Source organism: Oncorhynchus keta, chromosome 7 (genome assembly GCF_023373465.1).
Source record: "Oncorhynchus keta strain PuntledgeMale-10-30-2019 chromosome 7, Oket_V2, whole genome shotgun sequence".
NCBI classification, from domain to species: Eukaryota; Metazoa; Chordata; class Actinopteri; order Salmoniformes; family Salmonidae; genus Oncorhynchus; species Oncorhynchus keta.
The window spans coordinates 42,977,574-42,997,760 of NC_068427.1; the positions used below are offsets into that span (position 1 = coordinate 42,977,574).

The window sequence follows — 20,187 nt, forward strand, 5'->3', positions numbered from 1 at the left end:
CTTCAGTCTATAAGTCTATAAGAAACAGCAAACTGCTTACCAAATAGTCAGCTGTCCTTTTAATAGCGTCATGCCATTTGGAAATAGTGTGGTAATTGTCAGCCTGGAGAAGGAACTCACTGCCGGAGCTGGTTGTTATCTGGAACAGAGGTTCAAATTGACTTAAATAAAAAGGTACAACAATTAACAGGTCTTGTTCTAATGTATTCCCATGAAGTGGAGCATAACGCAAACCGAATGGCATACGTTCAAATTCGTAATACCCTAAACTAACAATAAGTATTTACGTTTGAATTACATTTAAATGACACCCACTTATCAATGTGATTTGGTGAGAATGTGCTCACTCCAGCATCAGCAGCCCTTGATACTCATTCACTTTGGTCTGCTGAGAGTCTTATCAGTGACGTGCCTGTTAATGTATCTGTGTCTGTGTGACAACAAGTTCATGTTGTGCATGGTGTGTGTGTGTGTGTGTGTGTGTGTGTGTGTGTTTGCCACAAGAAGAAACAAATGCAGACTGTCTTCTCAGAGGGGAAAACATCATTAGCGTGATACTTGTCATCTTAATATCGGGTCTGTTCTGCATTTCTCCAACAGTGCAGTAACAGTATTTGGCGCCGTCAAACTGAATAACTGTAATGTTAGTCAAAGTATTTGAGAAACCATGACGACATCAAGTGGTTTTGAACTTTAAAAAAAATGTTTGCTCATCTTTTGCAACTGACATGGTCAAATGAGCAGATATGGTATCTCATACCATACAAAATGATTAAACAGTTATCTTCCTAAATTAACCATTCATGTTCACAATGGAAATATCCTTTAGTGCATATGTTCTCTAAGCTTGTTGATGGCCAAATTTGACGACATGTTTTAAATCGGTCAAAGCGTTTGTCTACAATGGGAGTTTTTGATATTGTACTACAGTATATTCTTTAGTCTTTAGACACATGGGGGTTACTGTTTTTAAACACATTTCATAAATCAAGTCCTGTGAAAACATGTTCAAATTATTTATATACGTTACGTACGCACAAAATATGACCCAAGGCATGTGTGCACCAGTTGTCATGCACCAGTTGTCATGCACCAGTTGTCATTCACCAGTTGTCATGCACCAGTTGTAATGCACCAGTTGTCATGCACCAGTTGTAATGCACCAGTTGTAATGCACCAGTTGTCATGCACCAGTTGTCATGCACCAGTTGTCATGCACCAGTTGTAATGCACCAGTTGTCATGCACCAGTTGTCATGCACCAGTTGTCATGCACAGTTGTCATGCACCAGTTGTCATGCACCAGTTGTCATGCACCAGTTGTAATGCACCAGTTGTCATGCACCAGTTGTCATGCACCAGTTGTCATGCACCAGTTGTAATGCACCAGTTGTAATGCACCAGTTGTCATGCACCAGTTGTCATGCACCAGTTGTAATGCACCAGTTGTCATGCACCAGTTGTCATGCACCAGTTGTAATGCACCAGTTGTAATGCACCAGTTGTCATGCACCAGTTGTAATGCACCAGTTGTAATGCACCAGTTGTCATGCACCAGTTGTCATGCACCAGTTGTCATGCACCAGTTGTCATGCACCAGTTGTCATGCACAGTTGTCATGCACCAGTTGTCATGCACCAGTTGTAATGCACCAGTTGTCATGCACCAGTTGTCATGCACAGTTGTCATGCACCAGTTGTCATGCACCAGTTGTCATGCACCAGTTGTCATGCACCAGTTGTAATGCACCAGTTGTAATGCACCAGTTGTCATGCACCAGTTATAATGCACCAGTTGTCATGCACCAGTTGTCATGCACCAGTTGTCATGCACCAGTTGTCATGCACAGTTGTCATGCACCAGTTGTCATGCACCAGTTGTAATGCACCAGTTGTAATGCACCAGTTGTCATGCACCAGTTGTCATGCACCAGTTGTAATGCACCAGTTGTCATGCACCAGTTGTCATGCACCAGTTGTCATGCACCAGTTGTAATGCAACAGTTGTCATGCACCAGTTGTAATGCACCAGTTGTCATGCACCAGTTGTCATGCACAGTTGTCATGCACCAGTTGTAATGCACCAGTTGTCATGCACCAGTTGTCATGCACCAGTTGTAATGCACCAGTTGTCATGCACCAGTTGTCATTCACCAGTTGTCATGCACAGTTGTCATGCACCAGTTGTCATGCACCAGTTGTCATGCACCAGTTGTCATGCACAGTTGTCATGCACAGTTGTCATGCACCAGTTGTCATGCACCAGTTGTCATGCACAGTTGTCATGCACCAGTTGTCATGCACCAGTTGTCATGCACCAGTTGTCATGCACAGTTGTCATGCACCAGTTGTCATGCACCAGTTGTCATGCACCAGTTGTCATGCACAGTTGGCTTTTACCAAAAACTTAACTTTTTTTTTTGCACCAGTATAACCCACAGTTGAGCTCAGCTCAACACTGATTGGCTAATTATTATTTTTTTTATGAAAGGAGGCCAAATGCCTGCTGGCATTAATCAATCAACATTTTATACTCTTTCGCTTCAGACAGCATCAGATACATGGGCTACACATGCTGAGACAGAGGAGAGCTGTTTCCCTCGCTCTGATGATTTCTCAGGTGAGATTCAGCTACTGGCAAATTTACATAAAATTATAAAAACATATTTGGGGAAGCCTAGCTAGTATCCTAGTATCCTAGTAGACGACAGGGTGTGCGGTTTATACCATACAGTAGAATAGAACAGGCGAACAGAACATAGTTTGCATTGAAGTGTGTAGGATACCTCTGTAAGTAGTGCTACTGTAGTTTTCATCAGAGTAGATCATGTTTCAGAATTTATGGGTTTAGGTTCGGGAAAAAGTGAATACAAAACATTATTGCATTCAAACAATCTGTTGAGGTGTCACTGTTTTTGTCTTTCATAAACTGTCAGAAACAGCAAATGTTCCGGCAAAAGAAAACCTTCTGACAACACCTCCAAAGACATTTGATGAAGTTTACATTTACATTTACATTTAAGTCATTTAGCAGACGCTCTTATCCAGAGCGACTTACAAATTGGTGCATTCACCTTATGACATCCAGTGGAACAGCCACTTTACAATAGTGCATCTAAATCTTTTAAGGGGAGAGAGAACACCAGACGGGCTGGTTCCCCATTGCTATTTCTTTAGAAACTGCCTAGTTCCAATACTTACATAGTATACAGCAAATAAGGTTGTTATTGTCACTTCACACACACACACACACACACACACACACACACACACACACACACACACACACACACACACACACACACACACACACACACACACACACACACACACACACACACACACACACACACACACACACACACACCCTGAGAACATGCAATACGAGCAAATTCAATGGAGTCATTTTTCAGCTTCTGGACCAATATATAATTATAAAAAAAATATTTAAATTAATCCACTCACACACTCCTACAGTATATTAAACAGCATAAAAAATAAGCAAATCCAATGTAAGTCAATGGAGATGGCCTGCTACCACATTCTCCCTCTTTCTCTCCCTCTCGCACAAGCACACGTGTGAAAAACATAACACAGACATCAATGCATTTGTGTGTGTGTGTATGTCTGTGGTATGTGTGTGCAGATAGGTTGTTATTCTACATGGACCTTCAAAGTTTGGGACTATTGTGGAGCTGACTTTTCTGACTTCATTACAAAGCGTCAAGAACTGTTAAGCAGCATTACTTTCGGATGCCAGATAAAAGCGGGGAAATGGTTACGGGCCCAATCCTTGTCAGAGTGAGTTTGCCACCCCTCTCTTCTTGGGTTACAAGCATCTGAACAAGCATGTTTGCTCTGGAACAGTGTTTTTCCTGGAGGCGGCCCCACGATGTGTCAGTAATAGCCTTCTGCAATCACACTGCTGCATTGTGGGGAATGGGTTATGGAGAGGCTTACTGGGGAATCTGAAAGTTCTTTCAAAACAACCAAACACACAAACCATAGCCTCTGAGCATATTGTTTTCTGTTCTCTAACCTAACTTATTTGTAATCAGATACACAATACATGTATTTATATCCTAGAAATAACAGCACTGTTCTGTGGTGTTTTGTCACCTCTTCTCCCCATGATAAACAGGATCATAATGGACTTGGATAGGTGGTTTCATAACATCAGTTTGATGTCGATGCATGAATGTTGCATTAGTTACAGTCTGTTCCTCGTATAAATGTTACATGGTGGACAACACACTGAGCTCCCTCTCTTTTCCCACAGGGGAAAGAGCTAGCTAGGACTTATATATATTTATGTTTCGTTTTTCCATTCACAGCTCCTCATAATTGTAAAATGATGGTAGAAAGGATATACATCAGTATGTCAAAGCTCTGGGACTTCCAATCACGAATCGAACCAGGGTCTGTAGTGACACCTCAATCACTGAGATGCAGTGCCGTAGACCGCTGAACCAGGGTCTGTAGTGACGCCTCTAATACTGAGATGCAGCGTCTTAGACCATTGAGCCATGGTCTGTAGTGATGCCTCTAGCACTGAGATGCAGTGCCTTAGACCGCTGAACCAGGGTCTGTAGTGACGCCTCTAATACTGAGATGCAGCGTCTTAGACCACTGAGCCAGAGTCTGTAGTGACGCTTATAGCACTGAGATGCAGCGCCTTAGACCTCTGAACCAGGGTCTGCAGTGACGCCTCTAGCACTGAGATGCAGTGTCTTAGACCGCTGAATCAGGGTCTGTAGTGACGCCTCTAGCACTGAGATGCAGTGCCTTAGACCGCTGAACCAGGGTGTATGTAGTGACTCCTCTTGCACTGAGATGCAGTGCCTTAGACTGCTGCACCACTCAGGAGCCCCTAAAATACACTATTGTGTTCTCTACTCTCCACCTTTCACGTACAGTGCCTTGCAAAAGTATTCATCCCCTTGCCATTTTTCCTATTATGTGGCATTACAACCTGTAATTGAAATGTATTTTTATTTGGATTTCATGTAATGGACATACAGAAAGTTGTCCAAATTGGTGAAGTGAAATTAAACAATAACTTGTCTCAAAAAATGAGAAATAAAAAAACTGAAAAGTGGTGAGTGTATTCACCCCCTTTGCTATGAAGCCCCTAAATAAGATCTGGTGCAACCAATTACCTTTAGAAGTCATATAATTAGTTAAATAAAGTCCACCTGTGTGCAATCTAAGTGTCGCATGATCTGTCACATGATCTCAGTATATATACACCTGTTCTGAAAGGCCCCAGAGTCTGCCACACCACTAAGCAAGGGGCACCACCAAGCAAGCGACACCATGAAGACCAAGGAGCATTCCAAACAGGTCAGGGACAAAGTTGTGGAGAAGTACAGATCAGGGTTGGGTTATAAAACAATATCAGAAACTTTGAACATCCCACGGAGCACCATTAAATCCATTATTACATTTCTTTAAATAATATGGCACCACCACAAACCTGCCAAGAGAGGGCTGCCCACCAAAACTCACGGACCAGGCAAGGAGGGAATTATTCAGAGAGGCAACAAAGAAACCAAAGATAACCCTGAAGGAGCTGCAAAGCTCCACAGCGGAGATTGGATAATCTGTCCATAGGACCACTTTAAGCCGTACAATCCACATAGCTGGGCTTTATGGAAGAGTGGCCAGAAAAAGCCATTGCTTCAAGAAAAAAAGAAGAAAATATGTTTGGTGTTTGCCAAAGGGCATGTGGGAGACTCCCCAAACATATGTAAGAAGGTACTCTGGTCAGATGAGAATAAAATTGAGCTTTTTGGCCATCAAGGAAAAAGCTATGTCTGGTGCAAACCCAACACCTCTCATCACCCCGAGAACAACATCCCCACAGCATGATGCTGCCACCACCATGCTTCACTGTGGGGGTATTTTTCATCGGCAGGGACTGGGAAACTGGTCAGAATTGAAGGAATGATGGGTGATGCTAAATACAGGGAAATTCTTGAGGGAAACCTGCTTGTCTTCCAGAGATTTAAGCTGGGACGGAGGTTCACCATCCAGCAGGACAATGATTCTAAGCATACTGCTAAAGCAACACTTGAGTGGTTTAAGGAGAAACATTTAAATGTCTTGGAATGGCCTAGTCAAAGCCCAGACCTAAATCCAATTGAGAATCTGTACACCAGCAGAACCCAACCAACTTGAAGAAGCTGGAGCAGTTTTGCCTTGAAGAATGGGCAGTGGCTAGATGTGCCAATCTTATAGAGACATACAGTACCCCAAGAGTCTTGCAGCTGTAATTGCTGCATAAGGTGGCTCTACAAAGTATTGACATCGGGGGGGGTGAATAGTTATGCACGCTCAAGTTTTCTGTATTTTTGTCTTATTTCTTGTTTGTTTCACAATTAAGAAATATTTTTCATCTTGAAAGTGGTAGGTATGTTGTGTAAATCAAATGATACAAACCCCCCAAAATTTTAATTCCAGGTTGTAAGGCAACAAAATAGGAAAAATGCCCAGAGGGGGTGAATACTTTCGCAAACCACTGTAAAATCATTGATTTCGTAGGGAGATTTGGACAGACTTTTTGAATTATGTGCATGGATGTCAAATTAAAATCCTAGGCCTAAAAGCCTAGGCCTTGAAAGAGGAAACCAATATTAGTGAACGTTTACTAACTGGTCCCTCCAACTTGTAATCTCTAATGAAGTCCAATGAGTCCATATCATGGTGACGCTAGCCTACAATCCTCTTCGTATTGGGGTTTAAGACTCAGGATTTAACGTGTAGTCTGTGGGATCCTCATACAGAAAAGCATCGTGAACATTATGTCCTTTTCTTTTGTCATCTTAGAAACGGAAGCCTTCTATTGAAATGTCTGGCTTACACCAAAGTCTATCTGACTTCCTGATAAGACAGACTCTTCCCTCTGAAGTTTAATCAAAAAGGGAGAGCAAACTGGTTAAAAATATATCAAACACATTTTTTTTTTTTTTAGGAGCTGCACGGTCAAAGATGCATGAAAGATTATCTGAAGCAGCGAGGAGAAATGACGGCAGACGCTCCCTGTCTATTCTTTCTGTTCATGAAAAATGGAGATAAGCTCCTTTAACTAAACAGGGCCCTGTCCAGCCTCCATGTTCACACGTTAGCTGTCCTAATCTGAGACGACACTAAGGTACAGTAGGGCACCACCTCTCTGTCATCAGGCTCATATTGAGCTGTAGGTTCGCTGGGACGCAAACTCATTAATACGCCTTGATATTATTTTAATCCTGACATGCGCCGGGGCTCCTGAACTAAGGGTTTGGAGATTTTAATTATCATGGTCTTTTTATTGTCAGGCAAATGTTTTACAGGAGATGCTAATCTACATGAAAGCAGATCCCCCAACAGGTCCTTATATCAATGTGCCAGCAAGAGAACACTACAGACAGTGTTGGAGGTGGAGGCTGGAGAACACTACAGACAGTGTTGGAGGTGCCGGCTAGAGAACACTACAGACAGTGTTGGAGGTGCAGGCTATAGAACACTACAGACTGTGTTGGAGGTGCCTGCTAGAGAACACTACAGACTGTGTTGGAGGTGCCTGCTAGAGAACACTACAGACAGTGTTGGAGGTGGAGGCTAGAGAACACTACAGACAGTGTTGGAGGTGCCGGCTAGAGAACACTACAGACTGTGTTGGAGGTGCAGGCTAGAGAACACTACAGACAGTGTTGGAGGTGCCGGCTAGAGAACACTACAGACTGTGTTGGAGGTGCAGGCTGGAGAACACTACAGACAGTGTTGGAGGTGCCGGCTAGAGAACACTACAGACTGTGTTGGAGGTGCAGGCTGGAGAACACTACAGACAGTGTTGGAGGTGCAGGCTAGAGAACACTACAGACTGTGTTGGAGGTGCCGGCTAGAGAACACTACAGTGTTGGAGGTGGAGGCTAGAGAACACTACAGACAGTGTTGAAGGTGGAGGCTAGAGAACACTACAGACAGTGTTGGAGGTGCAGGCTAGAGAACACTACAGACAGTGTTGGAGGTGGAGGCTAGAGAACACTACAGACAGTGTTGGAGGTGCAGGCTAGAGAACACTACAGACAGTGTTGGAGGTGCAGGCTAGAGAACACTACAGACAGTGTTGGAGGTGGAGGCTAGAGAACACTACAGACAGTGTTGGAGGTGCAGGCTATAGAACACTACAGACAGTGTTGGAGGTGCAGGCTATAGAACACTACAGACAGTGTTGGAGGTGCCTGCTAGAGAACACTACAGACAGTGTTGGAGGTGCCTGCTAGAGAACACTACAGACAGTGTTGGAGGTGCCTGCTCGAGAACACTACAGACAGTGTTGGAGGTGCAGGCTAGAGAACACTACAGACAGTGTTGGAGGTGCAGGCTATAGAACACTACAGACAGTGTTGGAGGTGCAGTCTGGAGAACACTACAGACAGTGTTGGAGGTGCAGGCTAGAGAACACTACAGACAGTGTTGGAGGTGCCTGCTGGAGAACACTACAGACAGTGTTGGAGGTGCCTGCTAGAGAACACTACAGACAGTGTTGGAGGTGCAGACTAGAGAACACTACAGACAGTGTTGGAGGTGCCTGCTAGAGAACACTACAGTGTTGGAGGTGCCTGCTTGAGAACACTACAGTGTTGGAGGTGCCTGCTAGAGAACACTACAGTGTTGGAGGTGCCTGCTCGAGAACACTACAGTGTTGGAGGTGCAGGCTATAGAACACTACAGACTGTGTTGGAGGTGCCTGCTAGAGAACACTACAGACTGTGTTGGAGGTGCCTGCTAGAGAACACTACAGTGTTGGAGGTGCCTGCTTGAGAACACTACAGTGTTGGAGGTGCCTGCTAGAGAACACTACAGTGTTGGAGGTGCCTGCTCGAGAACACTACAGTGTTGGAGGTGCAGGCTAGAGAACACTACAGACAGTGTTGGAGGTGCAGGCTAGAGAACACTACAGACAGTGTTGGGGGTGCAGGCTATAGAACACTACAGACAGTGTTGGAGGTGCAGGCTAGAGAACACTACAGACAGTGTTGGAGGTGCAGGCTAGAGAACACTACAGACAGTGTTGGAGGTGCAGGCTAGAGAACACTACAGACAGTGTTGGAGGTGCAGGCTAGAGAACACTACAGACAGTGTTGGAGGTGCAGGCTAGAGAACACTACAGACAGTGTTGGAGGTGCCTGCTAGAGAAACATATAGATCTCCACAGTCAAACAAAACCATTAGCAAAGATATTCATTGGTAAATAACAGACTACGGCAAATAAAAGATTCATTGTATAGTTTATGCCCGCCAAATAACAATGATCTTCATAACAAAGAGACCAATAGTGTCATTTGACTGCATGACTGTTATTAAAATGTGAGGTATTATAGTAGATAATCAGTTTTGACAATGCAATGGAAAACTGAGCCAATGATGTTCATATCACAGTACAATAACTACATATAAAGAGTATGACTTCTATTCATATAATATATTACATATAGAATATATTATATATAGAATATATTCAGCTCCTTGGAACTATACAAAACAAGTCAAAGCTTTCCTGTGCATTTTGACTAAGTGAAATGTCGTGCAATGTAATGTTTTACTTTTAGAAATGAAAAAAAATAGGAAATACATGTTTATTTTTGATCACATTTCTTAATAAAGAGGGTGTTGAATGTCTGGGCTTTCTTTGGACTGGAGCCATTAATATTTAAATATGTACAGCGGAGGAGAGAGGAGACTGCCATTTGTGCATTTACATTTGCATGTAGCTCTTAAATTAAACATTAATTATGGCCCCTCATAAAGGAACAATGCAACTTTGAAGCATTCTATTTTGGCAAGTTAATTATTTCCAATTTGCAACAAAATATTTGTAGATGTGTCAAAACTGCAACGATATAGTTCACAGAAAGATAAGTTCCTACAATAACAGAGGAAATGGTGTGAAATCAAAGAATATCTGTGTTGGTACTTCTTCTTCTTCAGGTCTGACCTGAGCAGAATGTTAACGCCGTAATGTACTGCTGAGTTATTGAAGGCCAAGGTGACAGTTGTGATGAGGATGTTCCATCATTTGCTAGAAATTGTAATTAATCCCCACAATTCATCACCCACAAATGGCTCTGTTCACTTCTCTTTGCTCCATGACCCGAACTTATTGCGATGCTTCATCTCTCCACAAAGGAAAGGTATAACGTTGTGTGATGTATGTCTGGCTAGAATTAAGTCCTATGGTTTAACTGAACTGACGTTTATTTCTAAATTGAATCTCCAAGGCAATCTGCTGTTGGAGGTTTAAATCCTTCCAACGTTCTGGCGCTTAACACACACTATACATTCACTGTTTCTCTGAAAAAAAACTAATGAATGCCCACTTCAATGTAAGCAGCTTTGAGGATGAAGGGCCACACCACAAGAGAACTCCCAGAGAGAAACTATCATTTCAACAGATTAAGTCCCCAGAGACTCACTTTAAAGGGAACATTATGAAGGTAACAACAGCACAGTCACCTAAAAGCAATGCTGATGCAATACTTTTATTTCATTTATTTAACTAGGTATGTCAGTTAGGAACAAATTCTTATTTACAATGATAAAGGGGCCAAACCTTCCCCTAACACGGACGAAGCTGGGTCAATTGTGTACCATCGCATAGGACTTCCGATCCCGGCCAATTGTGATACAGCTGGGGGGGGACCAGATGAAGGACTGACATGGTGAACCTGAGCATGTCTTGTAGCGGTCAAGACTCAGATAACAGCTAGTGTTTCAATGTTAATCTGGGACTGTTCTGTTGTGATTCTGTTCACAGATACTTTATGATTCTGTCATAAAGTATCTGTGTTTAAGGGTTACAGGGAAAAATCTTTCTAAGGCAGTCACCATTTTTATTTATTTTATTTACATGGTTTGTGGGTAAAATGTTTCAGGGATGAATAAAAATCAAGAGACTAGATATACAGATCGCAGTACCACTTCACGTCAGAGCTCAGCATAAAAGAGTAATACCATTTTATTCTGAGCTGGAAAGTCATCTAAGTGCTATCCATACCTTTAAAAAGACAGAGGAGTTCTACCAGAACACGGAGGGACAAACCGACATGCCTTCATCTCATAGCAAAACAAAATAAAAGCCTATTATTTGAATAGATTGATGTACAATAATACCACTTCCCTACTTAAAGCCTTAAAGAGTTCGCCATCCTCCTAGACCATTAACCATAACACTAATCACAAAGTCACTCCCAAGCATATCAACCCCTGTGCAGTGTGTGAAACGCTACTTACTGTATGATAACACTGTTCAACAGCTCCAGACTCCCGCAGCTCTGACACCGCGGAGACATGCATCGCTACAATATGGTGAATGTCTTGGTGGTAAAGTCTCTGCCCTCCAGCCGGAAGCACAAGAGAACAAGAGGGAGGTGGATGAAGGAATATGAGAGGTGAATGAAATGGTCTGGATATTGATATTTTCCCCTGACTAACTTTCCCATTAACATTCTAGTATAGGCTGTATTTTTTTTAAATAAATGACTAGTTGTTGGCTGATGCCCACTATCATCAACACTCTGGAAGGTAGGAGCTTCCTATTGGGTTTAACAACAGGTCATAGGTCCTAGACCTCACTAAAGTAGTGTTGGCTAGTAGAAGCACAGTCTGTGCCTGAGAGGATCTCCCTATCTGTGTGTGATGCGATGTCCATTTTGGGAGTGAACCACTCCTATTCACAACCGAGGAAATCGAGGCTTGTCATCTGGAAGCAATCAGGCACTGTGAGCTTAAGACAGAAGGGTATTAAACTAGTCAGGTCAGCATATTTGTACGATTACATCCCAGGATCAGCGGACCAGTAGACACCGGACTACTACTACTAAAAATACTACAAACTACAACCTGCTCTGAACATCTACTGCGCTGATCTTTCACTTTTTTAAAGAAGTGAATATATTCATTGATCCGTGTAATCAATCCAGCTATTCTTATCTACTCCACATACATCTCCTTCACCTCAGGGCTGTTTGGTCTTTCTGTGTTGGTGTAACAAGAGTCAAGACAGTTGTCAATCTGACTGAACTCTAGAAAGGTTGAGGCTCATTCAGAAAACCGAAGATCATAAATTGTGCTAACCTCAACGCAGTCACCCACCCTCTTCCTCACAGTATGATTCACCTTCGACACTCAGAAGGCTGCTTCATACTTCTCGGACGTGATTACGAGTCTTCCGCAATAATATTAAACTTTCCTGTTGATTAGTCAAGACAAGCAATGTTTTTTGGGGCGGTGGCAGGTTAAAGCTCCTCCACTGAAATGGACTCATTATTTTCTAGCCCCGGGCTCTATTTCATCCTCCCAGTTGTTTCTGTCCTCTCTCCATGGATGTTTTTGGAGTTTGTTTTTCCACATTATGACTATGAGAACCGGGTACAGGAGGCTCATAGCGAGAGTCGCCCAAACCTCCAAAGAATCAATTAGTAATGAGAGAAGGATGCTGCTGTCGACGACTCCGTAGAAGCAGCCCGTGGATAAAACCAGACGCCTTTGACACTACCCTACTGTTTGTCTCTCTACTAGAGGAGTTGATGCAATTTTGGACTTTTCTGCTCCTTTTGTTATTTGCTTTTAACTCACTCAAGCCAGACTCAAACACTTAGATATGCAGAAAAGCATGAAAAATGCATGACCACTTATTCAAAGTTGTGCTCCTTTTTATTTGTTGAGCAACGTCAGAGATGTCTGGCTTTATTAGCCTCGCGGGAGACACTTTGAGTCGTTAGTCCTTTTCAAACAGACTGTCTGCTTTCATCAATGCTGACGACAGTTATTAAAAAAAATATGGGTTGAAATTTTTATCAATTGCTTATAAAGAAAGTGTGCAGCTATTTCCATTCTTAGTCTCCAGACATTTTAAAATATTATTTTCAGTATGACACCACTCAAGAATTCACATAAGTTAGCTCAACACTCCAGTTTAGAATACAGAGCTCTGCTCATTGTATGTGGCTTTGATCGGACAGTGTTAGCCTGATAGGTGGTCTGGTTTGGGGTTCCCCAAGCCTTTTCTGTTCCCTCTTACATCTCTGCCTCTTCAAATGGTTTGGTTTTTGCCACTGTACAAAGAGTGAAGTTTAAACACCAAGTGTGTCACTAAGCTGGAGTGGGGAGTCACCAGTGTCCCTCCTTCCTAAAGCTCCTGGAATTGCAATAGTGAATCACGAAGAACAATATCCATCTATTCATAAACACAGATGATGATTTTGATGAGTGAGGAGGTGAAGGGAACGCTGAGGAACATCTGTCCCTGCAAAGGACCCTGCAGCTGAATAAATACTTTGGATGACAATGGCCTCAATAACACCCTCCTCCATTCCCATCCTCTTTCCTTTCCTTGTGGAATCTGAAAGACCTGTGTGCCACCAACTGTCTTTCAACAATGATAAAGATAATAAAGAGTAAAAGAAAGAAAAACATGGAGAAAAAGGGGAATACATAAACTGGGTAGATAAATAACATGAACACCTACAGTGGGTCAAAAAAGTATTTAGTCAGCCACCAATTGTGCAAGTTCTCTCACTTAAAAAGATGAGAGAGGCCTGTAATTTTCATCATAGCTACACTTCAACTATTCAACTAACTACAGACAAAATGAGATTTTTTTTTCTCCAGAAAATCACATTTTTTATGAATTTATTTGCAAATTATGGTGGAAAATAAGTATTTGGTCAATAACAAACAAGCAAGATTTCTGTCTCTCACAGACCTGTAACTTCTTCTTTAAGAGGCTCCTCTGTCCTCCACTCGTTACCTGTATTAATGGCCCCTTTTTCAACTTGTTATCAGTATAAAAGACACCTGTCCACAACCTCAAACAGTCACACTCCAAACTCCACTATGGCCAAGACCAAAGAGCTGGCAAAGGACACCAGAAACAAAATTGTAGACCTGCACCAGGCAGGGAAGACTGAATGTGCAATAGGTAAGCAGCTTGGTTTGAAGAAATCAACTGTGGGAGCAATTATTAGGAAATGGAAGACATACAAGACCACTGATAATCTCCCTCGATCTGGGGCTCCACGCAAGATCTCACCCCGTGGGATCAAAATGATCACAAGAATGGTGAGCAAAAATCCCAGAACCACACGGTGGGACCTAGTGAATGACCTGCAGAGAGCTGGGACCAAAGTAACAAAGCCTACCATCAGTAACACACTACGCTGCCAGGGACTCAAATCCTGCAGTGCCAGACGTGTCCCCCTGCTTAAGCCAGTACATGTCCAGGCCCGTCTGAAGTTTGCTAGAGAGAATTTGGATGATCCAGAAGAAGATTGGGAGAATGTCATATGGTTAGATTATACAAAAATATAACTTTTTGGTAAAAACTCAACTCGTCGTGTTTGGAGGACAAAGAATGCTGAGTTGCATCCAAAGAACACAATACCTACTGTGACGCATGGGGGTGGAAACATCATGCTTTGGGGCTGTTTTTCTGCAAAGGGACCAGGACGACTGATCAGTGTAAATGAAAGAATGAATGGGGCCATGTATCGTGAGATTTTGAGTGAAAACCTCCTATCAGCAAGGGCATTGAAGATGAAACGTGGCTGGGTCGTTCAGCACGACAATGATCCCAAACACACCACCCGGGCAACGAAGGAGTGGCATCGTAAGAAGCATTTCAAGGTCCTGGAGTGGCCTAGCCAGTCTCCAGATCTCATCCCCATACAAAATCTTTGGAGGGAGTTGAAAGTCCGTGTTGCCCAGCAACAGCCCGAAAACATCACTGCTCATGAGGAGATCTGCATGGAGGAATGAGCCAAAATACCAGCAACAGTGTGTGAAAACCTTGTGAAGACTTACAGAAAATGTTTGACCTCTGTCATTGCCAACAAAGGGTATATAACAAAGTATTGAGATAAACTTTTGTTATTGACCAAATACTTATTTTCCACCATAATTTGCAAATAAATTCATAAAAAATCCTACAATGTGATTTTCTGGATTTTTTTCCTCATTTTGTCTGTCATAGTTGAAGTGTACCTATGATGAAAACTACAGCCCTCTCTCATCTTTTTAAGTGGGAGAACTTGCACAATTGGTGGCTGACTAAATACTTTTTTGCCCCACTGTATTTCCAAACGATTACTTTTCCTTCAGCTGCCCTCGAGCCAAACCAGAGCGCTCTTCAAACCATGATCATCCTCTTGCAGGACCGCCATAGAGTTATTGAACCACTTCCTCAGTTGATCACACATTCACTAAACTTTCAACTTGAGACAGAAGAAAATATCAGGCGGGCGTTGCCTTGAGGAACTGGTTCCCAAGCTGTGGGGAGCTTTTTTTTGTTTGTTAAGGAACTCAGTCTGGCTTTCAACTTACTTTTGAAAGTTGTAAAAGTACAATACACAAGGTGTTTTCCTCTTGTCATATCAGTCATTACATACCATAAGGGACTATTTATAACTTGTCAGAAATGTCCAGATCAACTAGCCCATGTCAGGATGGTTTCTTTGCCCATAGATTTGGTTGTAATGTTTGATTTACTCAAATATAACATGAATACACATTAGACATGTATAGAACATTTATAGAATTGAAAGAAAATTAGCTAAAATACTGCAACATTTTCTCTGAAACCCTGCATTGCATTGCTCGCTGTTTGGGGTTTTAGGCTGCGTTTCTGTATAAGCACTTTGTGACATCGGCTGATGTAAAAAGGGCTTTATAAATACATTTGATTGATTGATCGATGTCAAAATGTGTAGAATTGCAGGAAATAAGCCTTAAACCTGCGCAACATTTTCTCTCCGCTCAGAAGAGGGGTGTGAACAGATTGTGTCATGAACAATGCTTGTGGATGTAGAACGTTGGGGGTGAGATGTTGAAAGGGGGGGCCTGAGTGACAACGTTTGGGAACCCCTGCCTTAAAGGATCCGTTCCAGCTCTCCTCTATCGTTTTACCCATAACTTCCTCTAGGAACAACAGGTTTTCCGGCAGTCATGTCGCTGATCTGAAACACTACTGCGGAGGAAAACAGATGGTGCCATTGAGGTCTTAGGAAAGTGACTGACTGACTGAGAGGCACAACATTTCTCAGGTTCGTGACCCTCTGATCTTTGGCTGGGCAGCCTGTGGATATCAACACTATCCAGGGAGGACACTTCCTTACTGGGTGGTTCAGAGAGAATAAAAGTGACAGATAGCAGAGCGCTAGGTGAAAAATAAGAATGCTTCATGTACTCTGCTCAAAAAAATAAAGGGGACACTTATTAAACAACACAATGCAACTTGAAGTCAATCACACTTCTGTGAAATCAAACTGTCCACTTAGGAAGCACCACTGATTGACAATACATTTCACATGCTGTTGTGCAAATGGAATAGACAACAGGTAGAAATTATAGGCAATTAGCAAGACACCCCCAATAAAGTAGTGGTTGTGCAGGTGGTGACAATAGACCACTTCTCAGTTCCTTATGCTTCCTGGCTGATGTTTTGGTCACTTTTGAATGCTGGCGGTGCTTTCACTCTAGTGGTAGCATGAGACGGAGTCTACAACCCACACAAGTGGCTCAGGTAGTGCAGCTCATCCAGGATGGGACATCAATGCGAGCTGTGGCAAGAAGGTTTGCTGTGTCTGTCAGCGTAGTGTCCAGAGCATGGAGGCGCTACCAGGAGAAAGTCCAGTACACCAGGAGATGTGGAGGAGGCCGTAGGAGGGCAAGGAGGAGCAGGAGGAGCACTGCCAGAGCCCTGAAAAAGGACCTCCAGCAGGCCACCAATGTGCATGTGTCTGCTCAAATGGTCAGAAACAGACTCCATGAGGGTGGTATGAGGGCCCGACGTCCACAGGTGGGGGTTGTGCTTACAGCCCAACACCGTGCAGGACGTTTGGCATTTGCCAGAGAACACCAAGATTGGCAAATTCGTCACTGGCGCCCTGTGCTCTTCACAGATGAAAGCAGGTTCACACTGAGCACATGTGACAGAGTCTGGAGACGCCGTGGAGAACGTTCTGCTGCCTCTGCCTGCAACATCCTCCAGCATGACCGGTTTGGTGGTGGGTCAGTCATGGTGTGGGGTGGCATTTCTTTGGGGGGCCGCACAGCCCTCCATGTGCTCGCCAGAGGTAGCCGGACTGCCATTAGGTACCGAGATGAGATCCTCAGACCCCTTGTGAGACCATATGCTGGCGCGGTTGGCCCTGAGTTCTTCCTAATGCAAGACAATGCTAGACCTCATGTGACTGGAGTGTCTCAGCAGTTCCTGCAAGAGGAAGGCATTGATGCAATGGACTGGCCCGCCCGTTACCCAGACCTGAATCCAAATGAGCACATCTGGGACATCATGTCTCGCTCCATCCACCAACGCCACGTTGCACTACAGACTATCCAGGAGTTGGCGGATGCTTTAGTCCAGGTCTGGGAGGAGATCCCTCAGGAGACCATCCGCCACCTCATCAGGAGCATGCCCAGGCATTGTAGGGAGGTCATACAGGCACGTGGAGGCCACACCCACTACTGAGCCTCATTTTGACTTGTTTTAAGGACATTACATCAAAGTTGGATCAGCCTGTAGTGTGGTTTTCCACTTTAATTTTGAGTGTGACTCCAAATCCAGACATCCATGGGTTGATAAATTTGATTTCCATTGATCATTTTTGTGTGATTTTGTTGTCAGCACATTCAACTATGTAAAGAAAAAAGTATTTAATAAGAATATTTCATTCATTCAGATCTAGGATGTGTTATTTTAGTGTTCCCTTAATTTTTTTCAGCAGTGTATATTTGATTACAGTATCCATTGAGCTGAGACTCATTGTCATATTTGGACTTATATTTAGTGCATTTGATACTTGTCACCAATCAAGGTTTAAAGTTGAGAGTCACGTCTGTGTCGTCAACCACTGGGTACTTTGCAGGAACATTAAATTACTCAATATCAAATCTAGATGAAGTGAATGGCCTTTTGAGATCACCATATGGAATAGTTCCAAACTCATCAAGTCCGTAAACTGGCCCTTGGCTTACGTGGTTCAAACGAGCAGTTATGTTGTCATAGTCCATTAAATATCTTAGAAATAGGAATCTCTCTGGGAGACAGGGATACAGGGAGCAGAGACATAGGTGGAAAAAAAACATTTATATTCTAGCATCTACCCATCTGACAGGCACATCTTTGTGAGGTATTTCTTAGATTGTAAATCAGTGTCTTGATTGGTGCAAAATCAACAGTAACTTTCCGTGCTAATTTTAACTTTAATCCTAGAGTTGATTGACAATGTTGTCAGCACTTGGATTACTTAAGATTATGCTGTAATTCCCATTTTAATCTTCACCGCATTAAGATTTTGGGGCTGAAATACTGTGCAGCAGAGTAGCGACCAGCAGCGATGAAGTATCTTAAGCAATCTGCTCTTCCTTTTCTCCCGTAATCAGTGAATTTCTTCCCTCCATGAAAACTTACCCTGCCACTGCCAATGAATCGATCATCAGTTTGCTTTACTGCCTTAAGCCTTTATCAAAAGATCATCTTCAAAAGGCAATAAGAAGATAGTACTGTGACATTTTAAGAGTCTAATTTACAGATCTAAAGGCCATTTGTTTTGAGGAGATGTAAGACGCTGGCCTGACATCACCTTCAAATGCAATCTGACTAAATGCAAATGTATTTTCTGAACAGGTGGTTGACTCAAAGATTCATGAAAATGTATCAAATGTCTTAAGAAGTTGAGTCTATTATCTGTAGGAATCATCAGGGAACGAGTGCACTCAATAACATCCCATCCTCAAAAACCAAAGCAGACAATCTGTAGGCTGCTCAGTCTTATTGTAAACTACTGATCCTCTTCACGCATAAACCAAATGTCCATACCTGAAGCACGTTCTTCCGGCTGGACTTCTCCATTGTCCATTCAGCCACAGCCCCACAGAGATCCATCCCATCAGGACTGCATCCAGGTTTCTACAGAGGGATAAGAGGTGGTTAGTAATATGTAGTTTCACTGCTGTGTTATGAATGGGATAAAGGCATGTTTTCAAACAGGGTACAGCTATCACTATCTTGGCCAGATATTTGTTATGAATCACGATTAATGAACAAATGGAAGCAATCTGCCCAAGAGCAGAGACAGATCTTCTGATTCCTGTTTGTTATTAGCACTTTTTTGTCATCATGCTGTAAGATGAGAATGTGCATGTGTTGCATGTTCTCTAGTATTAGGTGGCACTTGAGAAGAAAATGTCCCAACTTAAATCTCCGTCATACTTCTTCTTCTTCTTCTTCTGCACGCTACTCCTCTTACAACGTTTAATCTAGAAATTCCATTCAAACTTTAAAATGTGCAGACTGGTCTGGAATAGAGTGCTTGCATTCAACTTTTTGATATTATTTATACTTTTTAAACTATAAAACATTGTGTTTATTTTTCATTCACATTAATGAGATATCATTACTTCCAACTTCCATTCACTGTAAATGCAACAATGCAACTTTTGACACAAATCAGACACTGTAATTTCACCACTTTGACAAACTTCCTCTACTTCTCTGATATTCAAATCTGAAATAACAACATCACTATCTGGTACCAATCAAATGTTACAGCTGTTTCAGGGACTGCATCAACATTTTCTGTAACGTTTTTAAAACAGATGCCATTTTGACCACTTTTTCCAACAACGTAGATACACATTTAGAGGGCTTGACACCTTGGTATACTTCTCTGCTATTACTTATGGCTGGGGGGCAGTATTGAGTAGCTTGGATGAATAAGGTGCCCAAAGTAAACGGCCTGCTCCTCAGTCTCAGTTGCGAATATATGCATATTATTAGTGGTATTGGATATAAAACACTCTGACGTTCCTAAAACTGTTTGAATGATGTCTGTGAGTATAACAGAACTCATATGGCAGGCAAAACCCTGAGGAGAAATCAAAACAGGAAGTGAGAAATCTGAGGTTGGTATGTACTCAACACAGTTCCCATTGAAATCCCCTTGAGATATTAGTGATGTTGCACTTCCTAGGGTTTCCACTAGATGTCAACCATCTATAGAAATTTGAATGAGGCTTCTACTGTGTTGTGGGACTGAATGACAGCAGAATGAATCAGGTGTCTGGCAGTCAGCCATTTTCTGGTCATGCGCATTTCACATGATAGCGACCTGCGTTCCATGGCTCCTGAAGACAAGAAGGAATAC

General features: G+C 42.7%; 1 protein-coding gene across 1 annotated transcript in view; it reads right to left on the reverse strand.

Annotated features, from left to right (window-relative positions):
• LOC118386436 (rho GTPase-activating protein 15-like) overlaps window positions 1-20,187 on the reverse strand; it is a 110,186-nt gene that overhangs the window by 73,868 nt on the left and 16,131 nt on the right. Inside the window, exons 5-6 of the mRNA XM_052522944.1 lie at window positions 18,861-18,950; window positions 41-139 (exon numbers count right to left, since the gene is read on the reverse strand). Coding sequence (XP_052378904.1) covers window positions 41-139; window positions 18,861-18,950 — 189 coding nt within the window. The remainder of the gene's footprint in view (window positions 1-40; window positions 140-18,860; window positions 18,951-20,187) is intronic.